The 18737-nt window shown below is 39.7% G+C and overlaps 1 protein-coding gene across 7 annotated transcripts in view; it reads right to left on the reverse strand.

Moving 5' to 3' along the window:
* The window catches only part of WDPCP (WD repeat containing planar cell polarity effector), a 148169-nt gene that overhangs the window by 56372 nt on the left and 73060 nt on the right, over positions 1 to 18737 (reverse strand). For all 7 annotated transcript variants that reach the window (XR_011678834.1, XM_071424525.1, XM_071424498.1 and 4 more), the window contains 3 exons: positions 15781 to 16390; positions 11495 to 11683; positions 8889 to 9012 (listed from right to left, as the gene is read on the reverse strand). Coding sequence is in view for 6 of the 7 variants with exons in the window: in XM_071424525.1 (XP_071280626.1) it covers positions 8889 to 9012; positions 11495 to 11683; positions 15781 to 16390 (923 nt within the window). In the remaining variant the exon portion in view is untranslated. The remainder of the gene's footprint in view (positions 1 to 8888; positions 9013 to 11494; positions 11684 to 15780; positions 16391 to 18737) is intronic.

The following is an 18737-nucleotide window of genomic DNA, read 5'->3' on the forward strand; positions in this document are numbered from 1 at the left end:
TTCTGAAGAACCATAAAAGACAGATCTGCATTGGAAGACAGGAAGCCGAGGGCTGTCTGACTATTCAGTTAGCTCTTCCTGCAGGACACTGGATGGAAATGGGAGAAAAGTCAGAAAAAACTCTGAGAGAGTGAGAGAAAAGTCTGATCTGATGAGCTGAGTTCACAACAGAATATTGCCAGATGATCCACATACAGTAAAGGGAGGTGTAATGGTGGGGCTCAGGAAGACTTTGAAGATGAATGGAGAAAAAGTGCCTTGGTAGAGAGATGAGGCATGAATTGATCTGGAAAAACTTCAAAGAAAAAAATAAATCAGTTCTTGATCAGGACCTCAAATTAGGGATTTTTGAGTGTCACTCTAAAAGAAGATGCTATTAGTGACTAGGTGGAGTTGATGGAGAGGGAGAAACTGATGACCTGGGAAGGCTTACAACAGCTGCTAAGGATGGAGATATGTTGCTAAGAACTAATTTTTGAGAGGTTTGTCCAAAAATATGATATATTTGCATTGTTTCTGCAGTCAGTGTATGCCCAAAGCCCTCAAGATTTCAGGAAAATTGCACAGCTGGTACAGCAGGAAAAAGGCTCCTTACGAGGGCAGATTATCAGTTACACAACACAACAGTGGTCTCAATGTGGGCTCAGCTTCTGAAAGTAGCAATATCAAAGTCAGATTAACCAGCATGTGGGAATAGATTTGGCACAAACAATATCAGTCCAGTGTAGCTATTTTGTGTTCCTTTTTTCTAGTGCAGACCCATGGGTGGGGACGTAGCAGAGAACTGGATGACTTCTGGCACTCTGGGCCACCAAACTGCATCTGCTGCTGGCTGTGCAAAGTGGCTCCAGATTACAGCAGCTCTGGGGCTGCTCTAAGTGTGTCTAAGGTGCCATTCTTCCTATCCTCCAAGCAATGTCTCTCCCATTAGGTTGAGCAGCAAATCTTGCCCAAATCTCTGAGCGATTTGTCATGGTTTATCTTCATGGCATTTTGTTCTCAAGCAATTATGTCATGTAATTCGTTGTCCCTCCACCCCAATATTTTGCTCATTATTTCTTACATTGTAATCATTGCCAGAGAATTAAATCCTAGAGTCATTCCTGTAGCATCAAAGTATGACTGAAATTGAAAACTGTGTTGGGACTAGTTTAAGAAAAGAAATCATTAACAACATAGGACTGACGCAAAGACAGTCTAAACTTTTTATGAGATCTTTAACCTCTTTAACTGCAAAAATAACGTAGTTCCATTAAATAGGTGACTTTATTTCTTGTTTCTAAAACAGGTCAAGAAGCATGACCAGGGGAATCTTTTCATGTGTAGTTCCATCACAGCAATATAAATTCTCATTTATCAGTGCTGTGGTAATATGAAAACCTTTGGTTTTGATCGTTTTTCAAAAGATGACAAAAAATGACTCTTCAAAGTCCTCTCCAGAAGGTGCTACTTTAGTGAAAATGCTACTACTGAACTTTCTCCCATAGAGATGAATTCTGTTCATGTGGCCACCACAGAGAACCTGACTGCCATCAATGATCATTTTATCTGAAGGCATAATTTAATGCCTAATAGGTTACCTTATGAATATAAAAGACATTCTTAGTCCTCAACCATGTCATCATTAATGTTTATACATATTTTGTGACACACTATGTACCAACGTAATTATAATTCTACTTCTGGGGTGCTCTTAAAAAGGATCATAAAAGCTCTTTGCTCACTCTGTCTCTCAGTTCCATACAGTTGGCAGCAGATGGGATTGAGAACTATTCCTATGAAGCTGAGGCATTTTTTTCACCTTTGATTTAGGGTCCTATTTAGGATGGAAATACTCACAGCGAATATCTACTTTGGAGATTGCAGTGTAGTGATACGGGAACCTGCTTACCAATGGGTAGTTAGTACTGCATTAGTGATATACCTGCAGGGCAAAAGAGCTTTATTTTAGCTTTTCAAAGGCTGTCTTGGACTTAAGTGATAACTGTCTGTGTCCAGGCATCATGTCTAGTATAGAAGTGCACTTCAGAACTCTTGAATAGTAAAGTGATTCATAAAGATCAGTGGTGGTTGGAAGCAGGTCTCCCCTGATGCTAATGACCACTTACCTTCTCATCTTCTTTAAGAATGTTTATTTACAAAGGAGACCTATCAAGTCCTGTGTGCAAAGTAATAGCACTTGATGAATGTTCTGCTCAATATGAGGACAAGTTTTTGCATTTACCCAATAGCATCTTACATGGAACACTGTGAAGAGTAAAACACTTCTGAGATTTGTGAAGGAATGAAAACAGCAAAAGTAAAAACATGGTGGAGGTTCTCATTTTTGGATTCATATAAAGGAGAATCTTTCATGAATCCATCCAAAATTCTACCAGGGAATGTGATCAGAGTTGCACCTTTCTCTTGAATGATGAAAAGCATTATGTTGTTATTTACAAAAAAGCTTTGCTTTGTAGTTAAACATATTTGTACTATGGGGGGAAAAAAACCAAATTACATTCTCTTAATGAAATTATCAGATTTAAAGGTGCAAGTGGTTTTGAATCTTAGTATTTTTCCATGTAGGGGAAAAAAAAAGAAAATCCTTAAACTGGGTATTCACAAACACAAATCAAAATTATAAAGGAGGAAAGGGCAGAGCAGAACCGCAGAACTGTGGCTGCATCTTAATTCTGCAACTCCTGCGCTGCATTTCAGACTTTACTTTCTAGCCCTGCTTTCTCACTCAAAAAATGGAACACAACAGAGCAGGCGTGTGCTTGTGCCAGTGTGTCCGTGTCAAACAAACAAGATAATTTCATGCATTAGAAAATATGACAAGTACAATTTACAAATGCTTGATCAGAGTGAAGCTAAGCCATGAGTCAGCGATGCCACAGTTAACGAGTGAAAAATGGTTCTGTCCCATTCCGTGTTCCCTGCACGGCTGCATGAGGCTGTGAGACAGAGACAGAAGGTGCTGCAGCCACTCCCCCAGCACACAAATACACCTAGCAAAAGGGTGGGGGCAAAAAAGGAGGTTACAGCTCCCCAAGGCTTCCCAATAAATCCACCTCTGCTCGACATTTTACATAATGATATAATGCGTTATATTATTATAAGCAGTGACATCATAATGAAATACCAGAGTGCTACTGAAGTGGCAAGGAACACCTAAGACACATTTCTGTACTTGTAATTCAGTTCCTGTATTTTTTAATTATAGATAAGGATTTAGAGGTAAAATAATTATTCATTCCATAAATACTGTTGTAATGGATCCCTGGCATATAATTAAGAGGCCTTTAATTTTAATTTTGTATACTGAATGCTTGTTTTTGGAGGTATTCCCTATTTTACATTCAGGGCCTCCAAAGCTCTAAGCTTCTATTTTAGTGGAAGCTGAAGATGATGTGTGGTTTGCAAATTTAAGAACTTAGCTTTTATAATGATGGATACAAATAACATGGCTGAATCCAATATATTGCAAAGAATTTTCCTTCCTTCTAATTGCAATCTGTTTCAATTGTGCTGTCAATGTTCCTTTGCCCATCGCAGCTTGGATGAGGCATCTTCTTTCTAAAGTGCCCTCATGCCTAAAAAGGGAATCTCCCATCACTGCATTCAGCATTTTCTAGAAACTGACCTCATTGATGGTAGAAAAATAGATAAGACTATAATCTCCTTGAAAATGTGAAAATGGATGTCCCCAGTTATTTTCAACTGAACATACAACCTTTTGGCCTACAGTAAAGAGTAAAATCACTGGCACATGGTTTTTACTAGGTGAGGATAGCCCTTCTGGAAAGGTAACTGTATTTCTCAGTTCTAGTAAACACAGACACTCACATCTTTAAGAGAACAACAATAAATGGAACTTTTTTGGCAGATTCAGTAGGCAGGTCAAAGACTGTCTCAGCATGTAGAATGAATTAATATTTCTCTCCCATGAGCTGGTCCTTCTAAAAAGGCTTAAGGCAGATTGGTGGGGTATTCAAAGGAAAGCTGAAGACTGGGGTGAAACCTTTTGTTTATATGAACATTTTTCAGATTTAGATCTTGAAATATTTAAGCATTTTAATGTTTTAATCTTGTATGAAAGACTCCGCCCTTCCCTGTCCATCCCTGATATGTCTGGTCTCCTCCACAGCCCACCACACACATCCTAAGCTGTCTTCTCCCATTTGGCTCTGTGCTGCCATTCTGCCCTTCTTGTAGGACACTGTACATTCCCACACCTGCCTTCAGACCTTTGTCCCCAACACTTTGTCTTTTGCTCATGCTCCTAACCCCACTTCTCTGACTCTTCCTACCAGACCTCTGAGCTCTTCTCCTTAGTTCCTTGTCTTCTAGGTTTAACTTATGTGAATCTGCTGCTTGCTTTTTCTGAAGCCCAAATGAACTGCAAAAGGTCTGCTCCGTGCCAAGAAATACTTTTTGAATATCAGCCACAATTTTACTGCACATAGTTTAGAAAGCACTATGCTTCCTCCATTTGCTGCACTAGGCTACCAAATGATCACTTTGCTTTAGTCTCCTCACACTCACAAGAGAGTAACAAATGTCCTCTAATGCTGCATCAAGTTTACAATCTCAGTTTACTGGGCTTCTGCATCCAAGTCTTCTGGTTTGGTCATACAGACACATCCGTTGTGATGAAAAAAATCACTCTGAAGAGACACATTAGCTATTTGTAATTAGCCTGCAAGTATTCAGTGCTAAATGAAAAAGGGTAAAAAAGTGAATAAATCAAATAATAGAATCATAGAAACATCTAATATCCTGAGTTAGAAGAGACCCACAAGGATCATGAAAGTCCAGCTCCTGGCCCTGCACAGGTCAGCTCCAAGAATCACATCCTGTGCCTGCAAGCACTGTCCAAACACTCCTTGAGCTCTGTCAGGCTTGGTGCTGTGACCACTGCCTGGGGAGTTCCTGTTCCAGTGTAAAAGCACTCTCTGGGTGAAAAACCCCTTCCTAATATTCAACCTAACCCTCTCCCAGCACATCTTCAGGCCCTTCCCACAGATTCAGTCACCAGAGTGAAGAAATCAGTGCCTGACTCTCCACTCCCCCTCATGAGAATGCTGACCACAATGAGGTCTTCCCTTGGTTTCCTCTTCTCCAGGCGGACTGAACCAAATGACCTTCTGTCTGCCAGGGCACTGCTTTCCATCAACCAGGATCCCCAGGTCCCTTTCCATGGCACTGCTCTCCAGCCTCTCATTCCCCAGGCTGTACATCCAGGGCTGCCCCATCCCAGGTGCAGAATTTGCCACTTGCCCTTGTTAAACTTCATGTGGTTGGTGACTGCCCAGTCCTCTCATTTGCTGAGGCCTCTCTGCACCATCTCCCTGACTTGGAGGGAGCCAACAGCTCCTCTCCCTTGTGTATTGTCTGTGAACTGGCTCAGTGTCCCTCCAGTCCTGTGTCCAGGTTATTTATGGAGATGTTGAGGAGCACAGGGCCAAGGATGGAGCCCTGCAGAACCCCAGTAGTGACAGGTCCCCAGTCTGATGTCACCCCATTCACTGTAACCCTTTGTGTCCCAGCTGTGAGCTCACCCATCCCAGGATGTGTTTATCCAGCTGGGGGATGAATATTTTGTCCAGAAGGATCCCATGAGAGACAGTATCAAAAGCTTTACTGGAATCCAAAAGCATTAACAATAACTGGCTTCTCTTGATCAGCTGGGTGGGTTACCCTGCCATAAAAGGAAATCAGGTTTGAGCAGCACTCTCCTGTCATGAAGCTGTGCTGGCTGCGACTGAGGAATGCTTTGTCCCTCAGGTGCTTTTCAATACCTCCCAGAATAATCCTCCCCATAATTTACCAGTCACTGAAGTGAATGTCACAGGCCTGAAGTTTCTAGGGTCATCCTTCTTATCCTTCTTGAAAACTGGGACACTGTTTGCCAGCTTCTGGTTAGCTGTGGCCTCTCCAGATTCCCAAGCCAATTCAAAAATCATGGAGACAGGCCTCACAATGACATCAGCCAGCTCCTGGAGTGCTCTCAGATGAATCCCAGCAGGCCCCACAGCCTCATGGGGGTGCAGCTGGAGCACTGGAATGGTCCTCAGGGCTCAGTTCGGGGCACTGGGAGCCCCTTACCCCATCATTGGTATTGAAGACAGAGACAAAGAAAGCATTAAACATCTTTGCTTTATGGCCCTGTTTGTGAGGTGACCATCCCCACCCTGTAACAGGCTGATGCTATCACTGCACTGACTTTGGTTATTAATGCATTTTTTAAAAACCCCTGGTTTTATGGTCTCCCACAGCCCTGGGCAGCTTCAGCTCCAGTTGAGCTTTGGCCATACAAATTTTCTCCCTGCAGTGGTGAACAGCACCTCTGTATTCCTTCCATGTCACCTGATCTTGCTTTCCCTGACAAACAGGTAGTGGGAGGAATTCCCCATTTTCAGTGTCCTCATGGGCATAACATGGTGACCTAAGAAGGCAGGAGCCTAATTCCCTTCTCACTTTTCTCCTGTTCTGAATCCACAGCTGTAAATCAGGCTGGCAGGAGTGCCTTGCCTTGCTAGTCTATCACAGACAGATGTAATAGCAGCAGCTGCAACTTTCATGTGTCTGAATCAGTGGGCACTGTGCCTCCCTATGATCCTCCTAGACATTGCATCATGCCTGGTTGGCATTCACTCACCCAGAACCATGGTTTACCATTCTCCAACAAATCTGTAGTTCTCTCTGCTTGGCCTACATTTAAATCACTCTAGTCACTTAAGAAAACATTTAAAAGGAAGAAAACACCAATTAAGGCACAGCCACTTTAATGCAATAATGATCAGCTCTGAACATCATTTCCTTGCTTTCTATCAGATAAATCTCCCATATTTGAACATTTAATTTTGTACTTAGATTATGTCTTCTGAGATAAGCTTTAAGCATTACCATCTGTTCTGCAGCAATCACATGATCCTATCACTTTGATTTGGTTGAATACAAATCCCTTTGAAAAGGGGAAAACAGCAAAATAACACATTTGTTCCAAAAACTGCCACAACCGTACATTGTTCAAGGGCTGTTTTACAGTGGGAGGTAAAAGACATGAGGAGACTCTCGTGCACACCTCCTGTTGTGCCCCACGCTGTCCAGGCAGTGTTCTGACACTGAAGGTTCTTGTTTTAGGAGGATTGAGTCAGTGTTTCAGCTGCAGCCTCAAGGGCTGGCAGCTCAGCCAGGGCCCCATGCCTCTGCATGCCTGCTAGCACTTGGAAGCAAAGCCTGAGTCAGAGGGAACACACCTTTCTCTTGCAGATGTAAGAGCACTAGAGTTACACCTCTCAGCAATCTCTGAGGCATTTTTCCTGCATCTGTCCTCTGCAGGCAACTGGCCCACAGCCACAAGTTGGCCATGCCACAACAGCATTTTCCCTGCTGGTTTCTAGGAGAAAGGCAATAACAGAGTTTGTACCCACTGTTGTGGCCATGTGTGTTAAGAAAACTCCAGTGAAAGACTGGCACATATTATGCAAATATTGTTTCATTCTTCTACAAGGAATAATTTCTCCACTGGAATGGACCTGTTCACCCAGAAGATGATCCTCTTCAGACTCAAAATGTAGAAGACAATATTGAATACTTTTCTTCTAGATTTGGAAAAAAGCACATTCTATGCTATCAAAGTAACTTGCTTTGCCCATGCAGACAATGTATATACAATCTGGATGAATCACTGCAAAAGGGTGCATTGTCAGTCTTTGCACTATGTCCATCTACACTCCTTCTCCTTGTTTGTAACAAGATGTTACAAACATTTTATTATTCAGAAGGCTATTTCTCCTTATTTTATCCACTGGATAATTCCCAGAGGGAATATCACAGCTATATTTGTGAAAAGGTTGAACTGCTGCATATCAATATTTATAATGGGTTGAAAAAAATACAACAAAAAGCAATGTACTATAAATTCTTACTGAATTTGTTATTATTTCTCATCTAATATCAGAGCAGCTTCCTTGTGAATACAAGGTGAGGAAGTTGGGGCTTCTCAGTCTGGAGAAGGGAAGGTTGTGTGAAGACCCCATAGCAACCTGCCAGTATCTGAAGGAGCCCACATGGAAGCCAGAGAGGGACTCTGTCAGGAACTGCAGTGGTCGGACAAGGAGTAATGGCTACAAAGTGAAAGCGGGGAAATTTAGTTTGGATATATGGAAGAAATTCTTTACTGGGAACGTGATAAGGCATTGGCACAGGTTGCCCAGAGAAGTTGTGAATGCCTTGTCTCTGGAAATGTTCAAAGCCAGGTTGGATGGGGCTGGGAACAACCTGGTCTGGTGGAAGGTGTCCCTGCCCATGGTGGCTGGGTTGCAACAAGATGATCTTTATGGTCCCTTCCAACCCAAAACATTTTATGATTCTATACTATTCACAGACAAATTCAACACTGCATTTTTCCTCTTATTTTAAAGGCATTGAAAATTGCTGGAAGCTGAATTTACATATGAGAATTTTAAAAGTGAGACTAACAAAATGTTCATATTTCAGTCGTGTGAAGACAAAAATGTCCTGGACCATGCAGCATGCTTTTGTGTTCTAGCATCTTTCTAAACTCTGCTTTCTCCAAGTTTCTAAGTTCTTTCTATAACTAATCTGCAAGCAGTTGGTGAATATTAATCTCTCAGAAGCAGGGTATCTTTTTTTCTATCAAGCTAAATGGGAAAGGGTGATTCATTTTAAGTGTATTGATGACAGAAGAGCTCTGAATAGCACTTTATCTGCATTACTCTATTTGAAAGGAACAAAGTGCAAGTTAAACAAACATTAACAACTAATGCATTTTTTTCAGGGGTGGTCCTCTTAGAAAACGTTAACCACATAAAAGTAGGTAGTTATTGAAATATGCAATTAATTTTAAGTTGATAGAAGCTGAAACTGTCACTCACCTGAGCAGGTGGTGGAAGAACCTTCTTGCATATCTGCTGATGGGGTCCCTGTACTCCAGCACAGTTCTATCCAAGAGAGGTTTTGTTGGAGCATAAAAGGTTCCAAGGCTTGCCTCAAGCTGTGCTGTGGAATTCAAACACAGCAGCAATGAAACAAGTGAATTAGTTTCAATTACAACAGGTTGCTCATGTTTGCAGTCAGTCAAATTCATCAAACAGTGATGAAATGTGATGTTGTTGAAGGACAGATGAAATTAAAATATGACAGATTGTACAAACAGAAATGTGCATATAAACTTTGGCTTGCAGGCACAGCTGACAATGACTTTGAGCAACAAAAGCTATCAAAAGGATAAAGAAGTCTATAACACATCAAGTTCTCACCAGCAGCCTACAACTAAAAGTGACTCATGAGACTAATACAGTGTGAACAAGATTGTCCAGTAGAGATCAACTCTCAATTAGCTCAAATAGTCTTTGTCCTCTTAGGCAAACAACAAGGGAGTTCAGTTTTTCAGGGATTATTGTGTTAGGTCAGCGGGTAACAGAACCCTCTTTGTGATGGCCTTGAGGTCTAAGGAACCTCCTTCAGCCCACAGTTCTTTAAAAATTTTAAATAAAAGGGTCTAGAAACCCTAAGGGTTTGACAGCATGTAGTGGTGGGAAACAGGATAACCTCCCTTCTAATCAATAAAATAAAGCCCTTTTGTTACACAAGTTCTCTCTTCTTTAAATACTTTCTGACTGCTGTACTCGACAGCTCAAGCTCTTAGGCATTTTTCTACACATTTTTAATACAACATTATAAACAATAGAAGTAAACATACAGTATACTTATGTGTTCCATACACTTAGCTAAAAGGAAATGATCAATAATATTTTTGCTCTTTGACTTTTGTTGCAGAGTCAACAATGTAGTACAAGGCCTTATAGGCAGAAAAGGGAGAATTTGCTACATAAGTATTTGCTGTATATTTATGTTGCTCTACTAGCAAAACATAACCTATTGTCTCATTAGGCAGACAGAATGTCATTGATTTGCCATTATTAATGTTTGTTTGAACTAGGCATTTCTGTATTTAGTGACAATTACTCTTTACTTCCAAGCATAGTAAAATTTGATTTTATTAGGCTTGATAGCACTAAATGTGCCAATAGTACTGTGTTAGTTACACAGGCAAACTGTTAGTAAATTAGTTTTGTGTTATCTCCAATCTAGATTGTAAGATAAGTCAAACTTTAAAGGTATTTTCTTTCAAAGCAGCAGTCAATTTAGATTAAAATAGAAAAACAAGCCATACTCCCTTGCCATTGCTGTTTTCTTGACAGCATGTTTTGAACTTCTGAAATATTTCAACTGACATGGAATATGAGTGACTACTGGCACAGTTATACATTCATTAAATAGCCCAGCTTGATGTTGAAGGCAGGATAAAGATCTCAAAGATAACTGCCCCATCAGTATAAATAAAGGTCCCACTGGGTTTTGTTAATAAAAAAGAAAACAAATTACCATGCCAAATTTGTTAGATTTAGATAGAATAACTCCTGGATGGAATAAAATTCCTTCCTCTGTAAACAATGTTAGGGAGCTGCATGGGGGAAACACACAGACATCTGTTTATAATGTACATATTTTTTAGAAGAGTATCATAGCCAGCCCTTTTCACAGGTCCTTTTCAAAGCATGTTTTATTTAGAGTTTATATGTTTGCAACACAGAGGCTTTTTTTAATCAGATCCCACAAAATGGGATAGCTGATGGTTTGGCAGCAATGGAGTTTTTCTTGGAGTTTTTCTATCATCAAACACACCAGCATCCTGAGTATTCTCTCTTCCCACAAAAGATGCCTGGTCTCCAGCTGTCTGCCTGCTAGACTGGAGGATAACACCTTCTCTAAATCAAGGCACTTCAAATCTTGAAGTCTATTGAGTTTCAAGATAGCAAATCAAGAGGAAGGCACCACACCAGGCTTTAGCAGAGACAGGGCTAAACTTAAAATTCATAATTTCTTCTGAGGGACCCCAGCTACTACTGCAGGGGGCTAGATTACAGTGAGGACAAATGCTTTAATCCTAAAGGAGGCAGCAGAGGATAGTGTATTCAAGGCCTTTCCATCTTGTAATGAAAGAATGACCCTTTGAAAGTACCTTAAAAAACATACTAAAATCTCTTGTCCCCATTTCAGGAAAATATCTCGCCTTAAGTTGGTGCTGTCTCAGCATGAATGTAACACAAATATTTCAATCCTGTATTAACTAACCTTTGTCTGTAGCATAAGCTAAATTCATAGAATGCAATGAAGTTACAGAACATAATGCTAGTGCTATATATATTAAGTAATGCCTATAGCATATATGTATTATGATGTGCATTATTTTAGTGTCACTATTGATACAAACTAAAATGTAGTCAATGCATTGGTCCAGATTTTATTGAAATTACTTGTCTACAATGACATGTGATTATGAGGCACCATAATCTGGCTGACTCACTGGAGTCTCACTACTGTCTTCTTTATACGGTCAATAAATACATAGTCATAATCCACACATGAATTACCAAGACAACACAGAAATCCATTAGAAATATAAACAGTCTCTTACCTTCTCTGGCTGGTGTAAGCTTTTGTTTAAGGAGGTGGTTGCAAATGGCACTCAGGCAGATAAAGCACCGCTGACCCATCATGTTCCAGTTCATGGTGCTCAGGACATTAATTGCCTCCTGAATCTCATCATAACGAATGTACTGGTGGATGATTTCCTCAAGGCCCAGTTGTCCCCTTGTGAGCACACCTTTGACAAGAAATATTACAACCAGAGATAATGGGTTCATACTTTTATACAGAGTATGTAAACCAGTAGCTGACTCCTTTTCAGCACAGTTAAAAATAACTGTTGTCATTTAAAATTAAGTTGATGGGTTTCAGTATTAAATTTTTATAAGGGATAACACCTTACTATCTTGGTATACTTAGACTGAGGGTGCTGGACAGCAGATAAAAATCATCAATGAACTTCACACATGGATATTGAATGAATATAGCCAAAAGTCACTGGTGACAACATTATGTAATTAAATTTGGTTTAGACAAGGTGGAATAACTTTATTTGGAGTTTATCATTATTGCAAGGTAGGTAATAAATTAACTTTCACACCATCTCCTCCCTGTAGGGAAATAGTGCTGGACAACACTAAACCCCAGCATTTGTCTCACACAGATGTATCTTTGAAGACAAGTGTAGAGCAGCTCCAACCTCAGAGCAACTCTTACTCAATTACTCTCCATATTGCAACTGCTCTGGAATGTCCTTCTAGCTTGGCAATATTCTCTAAGTGGAGCTTTTTTTCTGAGGGGATACCATGGAAGTTATCATCATCTTGATACTACAGACCTTTGAATTACAGTTGCACATGAAACCAAGGCTTGCCACACAGATGTTTCTTGACTTGTAGATCTCAGCTTCCAAAGAGAAAAGGTGACTAAAAAGCTGCAGGAAGTAATGTTATTTGTTGTCTCTGACTAACCAAATGATCATGTGACATTGGCCACATATAGCATTTTAGCACTTTGGATTGTTCTGATAGAGTACTCTTTACCAGTACTCCTCCAAATATTAGAAAGACCAGAATAAATTTACTGTTTCTCTATCTTTAAATAAAAACATTGTTTTTAAGTTGGTTTTTTTTTTACTTTTTAAAAAACGTTCTCTATTTATAGTCTGATGTTGTTTGCTGAAACTAAACATGGAAAAAATCCTGATGAGAAAGGGAACAAGCTGAATTTCAATACTGGTATTAAAACCATAGGACTGGCTGGGGTAAACAAGGCCTCGTAACAGAGAAGAGCAGACCCATTATTTAGAAAACATACCTCACAAAACTTTCATAACTGTTTGTGAATATGTGAAATAAAAAGCAAGGTGAAAAAAAGGGGAGAAAAACATCTGAATACAGCTTGAGGAGAATTAAACTGCAGAGAACTTGCATATACAGAAGCGATGTTTTTGGGGAAAAACCTTACATACTCACATTTAGCAACAGAGAAATACTTAATTTTTTAAGCATCATTAAAGAAAGGTTTTCTATTGTAGCTCACTTTATATTTGCATATATTAAAGCCTATGGACATCATGCTGGGCAACAGCCATGTTTAAGTTCTTAACATCTAATAGTTATGGCAGACTTTATTCTTCCTAAATGTTTAGTGTTTTTAAAGTATTACAGCAGCTGGGCAATCTCCACATGAACCTCTCAGTGAAGATGAAAATACTTATTTTCATGTTAATTAAATACAATACTATATTTAAAATGCCTTTAGAGGCCAGCAATGCTAAACCACTGGCACCAGCACCACATTTGGCATTATCCAAGATCTGGGTTGACATCAATGACAAGAAGCCGCTTTTGGAAATGAGTTTGGCATTAGACATCAAAAATATTTGCCATTAGTGTTTGAGGGCATGTTTAATATGACTTTTTCCTGAAATAAATCTGGATAGACAGCATAATGGAGATTCACAACTTGTCTAAAACCATAACGTAGCTGGAAGTTAAAAACATATTTGCCTATTCTCACTGACATAGTTTCTAAACAGACTTCTGTGAGAAACAATTCCAAGCTATGTGTTACTCATGGATTTTATTTCAGTCCTGAATGCCTGTCTGGGTCTTGCTGTCATGAGCCCCTAATTTTTTGCTATAATTTATTAATGCATTTAATTAATTAATTTATTTGTTCTACATTATTTCTTAAATAGCAGAGACCTAAAAACTGCTGGGACTGGGAAGAGGGACTTACTAATCAACACAGTGTTCCCTTGGCAGTGTGGCAAACTGAGGAGATGAGGTGTAAAGCTGAACACCAGGATGAAATAGAGAGCAGCATATTTTTGCACAGTGGACTACAAAGAGGGAGAGAGGGAAGAAGGGAGACAGCTTTTCCTTTTTCCTAGAAGAGATTTTACAGTAATTATACAGAATGAATTTTAAAATGTGATAACTTTCAGCTGTAGAGGTCAACATCTTCCCATTTGGATGCTTGACTTCTCCTGGGTGGTGCGCTTCCAGGCAACCTGCTTGGGAAAAAGAGGTGACAGCCAACTCACTGCCTAATTGATTTAGGAACAGTGCCCAGGGAGACAGTCCAATTAAGTTTACAAGCTGGCAATTAGCAGGAAAGGCCTCTAAATCCCTGTACTGAGAGCCTGCTTGCCTTGGTAAGAACATAAATGTGCTAAAGATAGCAAGGGGAAAGCTGTGCATTCTGGAAAGCTGTTGTGAGAAAACCTCACCAGGGAGGACTGAAGAAAAGCAAGGTAGAGGTGGGTAGAGTGCCTCCTGCTCAACTCCATCCCACCAAATCAGGACAGAGATAATTTAGAGGGTTTTTCTTTTAAATGGCCAACATGCACAAAATCATCAAATAGCTGTTATAATTAGTGTTCTGGGGTACACTGTAACTATTAAACCTGTCATTGAACTTAATGCAGCTAATTACCTCAAAATGAATGATAACCTGTAAACAGGTTTTTAAATAGTTTTTAAATAGTTGTGTTTTTTTAAATAGGTTTTTTTTTTTGGATAACAGCAATAATCTGGATCAGCTCTTTTAAAACTACACAACTATAAGTCAATCTAACATATTTTTGTTACTAACATCCTCTTACATTAATTTAGCTTTTTGCAGTGGAAAACTTGGTTAAATTTTTTTAATTCAGTCTTTCAAATTTTTACGTCACTGATAATTTTAAACAGTTTCTTCCCCACAAAAGTACATGTGTGTCTCATTAAGTAAATAAATTAAGTAGATTTTCAAATCTTACTATCACCTAGGTTGTTATTTTGAGTCTTTTGGCAATTTGTTTGGTTTTGGTTTTTTTTATAAAAAAGGCTTCTTCCTAATCTCAATAGCTTTATACAAAAGAATCATTAAAAACTCTCATAAAGATCTACAAAAGTAATCTGGTTTTCTTGGACAGACAATGGGCAAAATGCTGAAATTTTCCAGGATGGCTGTCTGCCCTGCTGAAACACTGGCTTGGGAGTCAGAGGGTTTAAGCACGATTGTTTTTTTAGCTCTCACAATGGGCTTGCACCACTGTAACTTGACTGACTTGAATGAAATGAATATAGTTCTCACTGATGAGCCACTGCAGGGGTTTTATTCTTAATACAGCCACTGTGTAACTCTTGGAAAGCCCTTTAGCTTTTCTTTGCTGCTTCTTGTTTTTCTGCTTGTAAAAGGAAGTTAGTTGTGGTTTTACTCTTTTAAACTCTCTTCACACCTAAAAAGAGAAGTGCTATACAAATTCTAAAATTAGCATTATTACTTCTTTTATTCACAACTCTTTGCAAATTAATTGAGAGACCAAACTTCTCTGAAGGTTATGAAAATCATTCTTCTTCGGTGGAAAGTCTTCAAAGGAAAAAAAGGTGCAACTTCCTGTACCAAAGCCAGGAAGAACAGAATACTGGACAATATACATCACACATGCAGAAAAAAATTTGGTAAAGAAAATAGCATTACTGTTCTATTATTAAATATAGCTTATTTTAACTTGTTAGGGTTATTACTACAAAATGAATACAATTAAGATTATATACTACAGATTAAAGGAATTTTCCAGAGGAAAATTTGTAATGCTTTCTTAGAGTAGTGAGGAACATTATGGGATGCTGATCAGACAGAAGTCGGGGTCCTATTCTATGAATAGGAAAAGGTATAAAGTTATTGTGAAACCTAAAGAACTCCTTGGTATCAGATATCTTTGGAGCAATTTGCTTTAAAGGCCATGGTCTCATATAACTAAAATTAGGGTGTTCCCAACCTTGTGGGATACAGATGTTTCTTTGACAGCTCAAGGTTCAACAGATGTGCTTAGTAACTTACCAAGTTTAAAGTGAAGCACTCCCAAGGGTCCTTCATCAAATCTAACCAACAAAAGATCATGAATATCCATGCTGTCAGGACTGGGAAATGCACCTGGAGGAGCAGCCCACTGGATCTGGATGAGGCTGGTGGGCACGTCACAGTGTTTACTGAATTGCAGAGTTGCCTCAGGTGAATAGTCTTGTGCCAAGAGCTGAATTTTAATTGGAGACAGCGCCGTGTCAAAAAGCTGCAGCTCCCCTTGAGAGCTGCCAACCACCAGCACGGCTCCGGAAGGGTGGTAGGTTATTACAGCAGGGAGCAGCTCTGCTTGGGCCAACAGAGTCACTTGGCTGTAGGCTTCGAACAGAACAACTGAGGAGTCTTCACAGCCCAGCACCAGTTTGTCTTCTGTCACATCCCTGCAGCAGCTGATGGCCCTGGCGGGCAGGGGGACCCTGGTGACGGCGGCGCACTGCATTCGGTTCCTGAGGCACTTGTAGACGCAGCTGTCGGCCATGGGCTCCTTGGCTGCCGACACCGAGCGCTCCACAGTCAGCACCTGCTGGGGCTGCACAGAGCTGAACCTGGCATCCAGGGGCTCCCACTCTGTGCGCACGTAACTCAGCACCTGGCAAAAATCCAAAGCCTTTCAGTACTCATTTGTGGCCCTTTACTCTTGAAAATAGACTGTTGCAAATGAGCTTTCCTGTGGGTCAGTCATAAGTAAGCATTCTTGAAATGGAGCTCTGAAATCTACTCTTTTAACATTTAAAAGATTAATTCATTTGATTAAAAAAACTCTGCAATAGAGTTTGAGCCATATTTGTTTGTCTGGACCTATTAACAATTTAGCAGAACTGAAGATAAAAGAGGGGATTGTCAGTGATGGTACAAGAAGAAAGGACTGATGTAAAAGAATAATTATTCACAAGTGGCCTGAGGTAAAAAGTCCTAAAATTCTGGGGAAAATCTATAGTACATTACTCTTAGCATCAAGCACAGACAATTTTTGATCATTTGCTTTGGGCCATGGTAACAGAAAGTATTACTCTGAAGTGGTAGAAACAATGGCATGTTAAAACAGCACCTACTATACAATGCCAGATGAGTAGGTGGTAGATGTTCTTGGGTGCCATACAGTTATAGATGCAGAAATAATGAATTTGTGATAGCAGAAAAGTGGGGACCATTACAGAGTACTTGAAAGTTAAATGAATGGGAGGAAGAACACAAAGGCAGAATGTGATAAAAAGCAGCTGGGAAAGAGCAAGAATCTGGAGTGGAAACATGGGAAGTACCCTTAAGAGGTGGAAGCAACAGTGGAGACCAGTGAAGGTTCATGTACTATGATAAACAGGTTTGAATGAGAGGTGTTGTACAGGATTTGAGCAGGGAAACCATGAGAGAAACAACAGCTATAATTAAGTTACAGATGAGCTTATGAAAAGCTATTTCACAAAAAATAGAGAGAACCTGTGGCTCTAGAAGAATGAGAGTAGTGGAAGCCAGTCAGAAACTTGCTTGTGTTTGTTCATGCAGAAATAAAGAGTGAAAAGAACATGTGAACCTGAGCCGAACCCTGCTCTCATGTATACCCACAGCAATCTCCACTTTGTAAATTAAAGCTGTTAACCTGCCACAACTTTTGGAAGCCCCTTGAGTCCACGTGGTATGAAAGCACAGAAAGGAGTAAAAAATGTGATTAGAAGGTAGAGAGAGGATGAGGAAGGAAATCTAGACATTTCAGGGTGAAAACAGAAAGGCACACATAATGTTAGAGCAATTTAAATTTGATTTCCACAGATCACAAGACCAATTGAATATGCAATTTAGCCTTTCATCCTGTAAAGGAGAATAAGAAATTCAGATTTTTTTTTTGGCATATTATCCATTACTTCTAAAGTAACTGATAAATTTATAAACAAGCTTTTTGGGACTTTGATCAGACTGATTAGGATCTTTTGTTCTGACAGTTTACTTATTTTGTCTGCAAAAGGGTTTCTCATTCAAAAGAAAGAAAAAAAGGATTATTGCAATGCTCTGACTGGAAACCAGATGATAGTTAATACAAAAATCTTTGCTACTTTTAGATGAGTAGCTAGGGACATGCAAAGACTTAATGCAAAAGCACAATGCAGAAGGCAATGCATTTAACCTGTGAAAACCACACCAACCAATCTCAACAGACATCCATGAAAATACGTGTCAAAGAGGAAATAAAAGATTACATTACTTTTCTAGTCTGAAAAACACTTTCTCACCTCAACCATTCCCTCACCAATGGCTTAGCCTCTGCAACAAGTCATTTTATGCCCACAAAACCTTGCAGTGGAAACTGTGCAGATGTTAGAACTGCTGAAGTGTGTTTATTACGGTGTTAAATTGCATGACAAGGAAACTCCTAAAAGAGGTTATTTGTGGACAAAGGATTGCTGTGACCACAGAGTTCTCTAACCCCAAATAAAGACAAAGTGAAGTGTTACTGTTTGTTCTGCAGCTTTCCCCAGGAGTATGTATAGAGACTCAGGCAGCTCCTTTCAAATGTGTGAAAGAGAAATCTTGCCCAAGCAAGTCTTCAAAGCTTCCATAACTTCAGGGAAATGGGCCTTGAGGCTTTCTTGGACTCATTTTTCTGTCTTCCTGTGGGAAGTTTCAATGCACTGCATTATTCTGCTATATATTTTGACCCCAAACCAGTATTTTTCTCTGGACAACACTTCAAAAGCTCCAAGAAAGTAATGAAGATCCACAAAATAATCAGGCCTATGAGAGATGAGAGCCTGAAACCCATAGGAGTGACTGGCGGAAACCAGCAATGGAAACAGACACAGAAAAAGAAATGTTGCCATATGATTGAGAGTCAGCAAGTAAACTGCAAAAAATTCATCATTTTCTCCTGCCTTCTTAGAGCAAAAGTCAGACAAAATGATGATCACTACCTAGAATTTCAACGGAAGTAAAATCTTCCATTTTGG

The sequence above is a fragment of the Agelaius tricolor genome, unplaced genomic scaffold (genome assembly GCF_023055355.1).
Source record: "Agelaius tricolor isolate 1412-34295 unplaced genomic scaffold, bAgeTri1.0.p SCAF_1, whole genome shotgun sequence".
NCBI lineage: Eukaryota > Metazoa > Chordata > Aves > Passeriformes > Icteridae > Agelaius > Agelaius tricolor.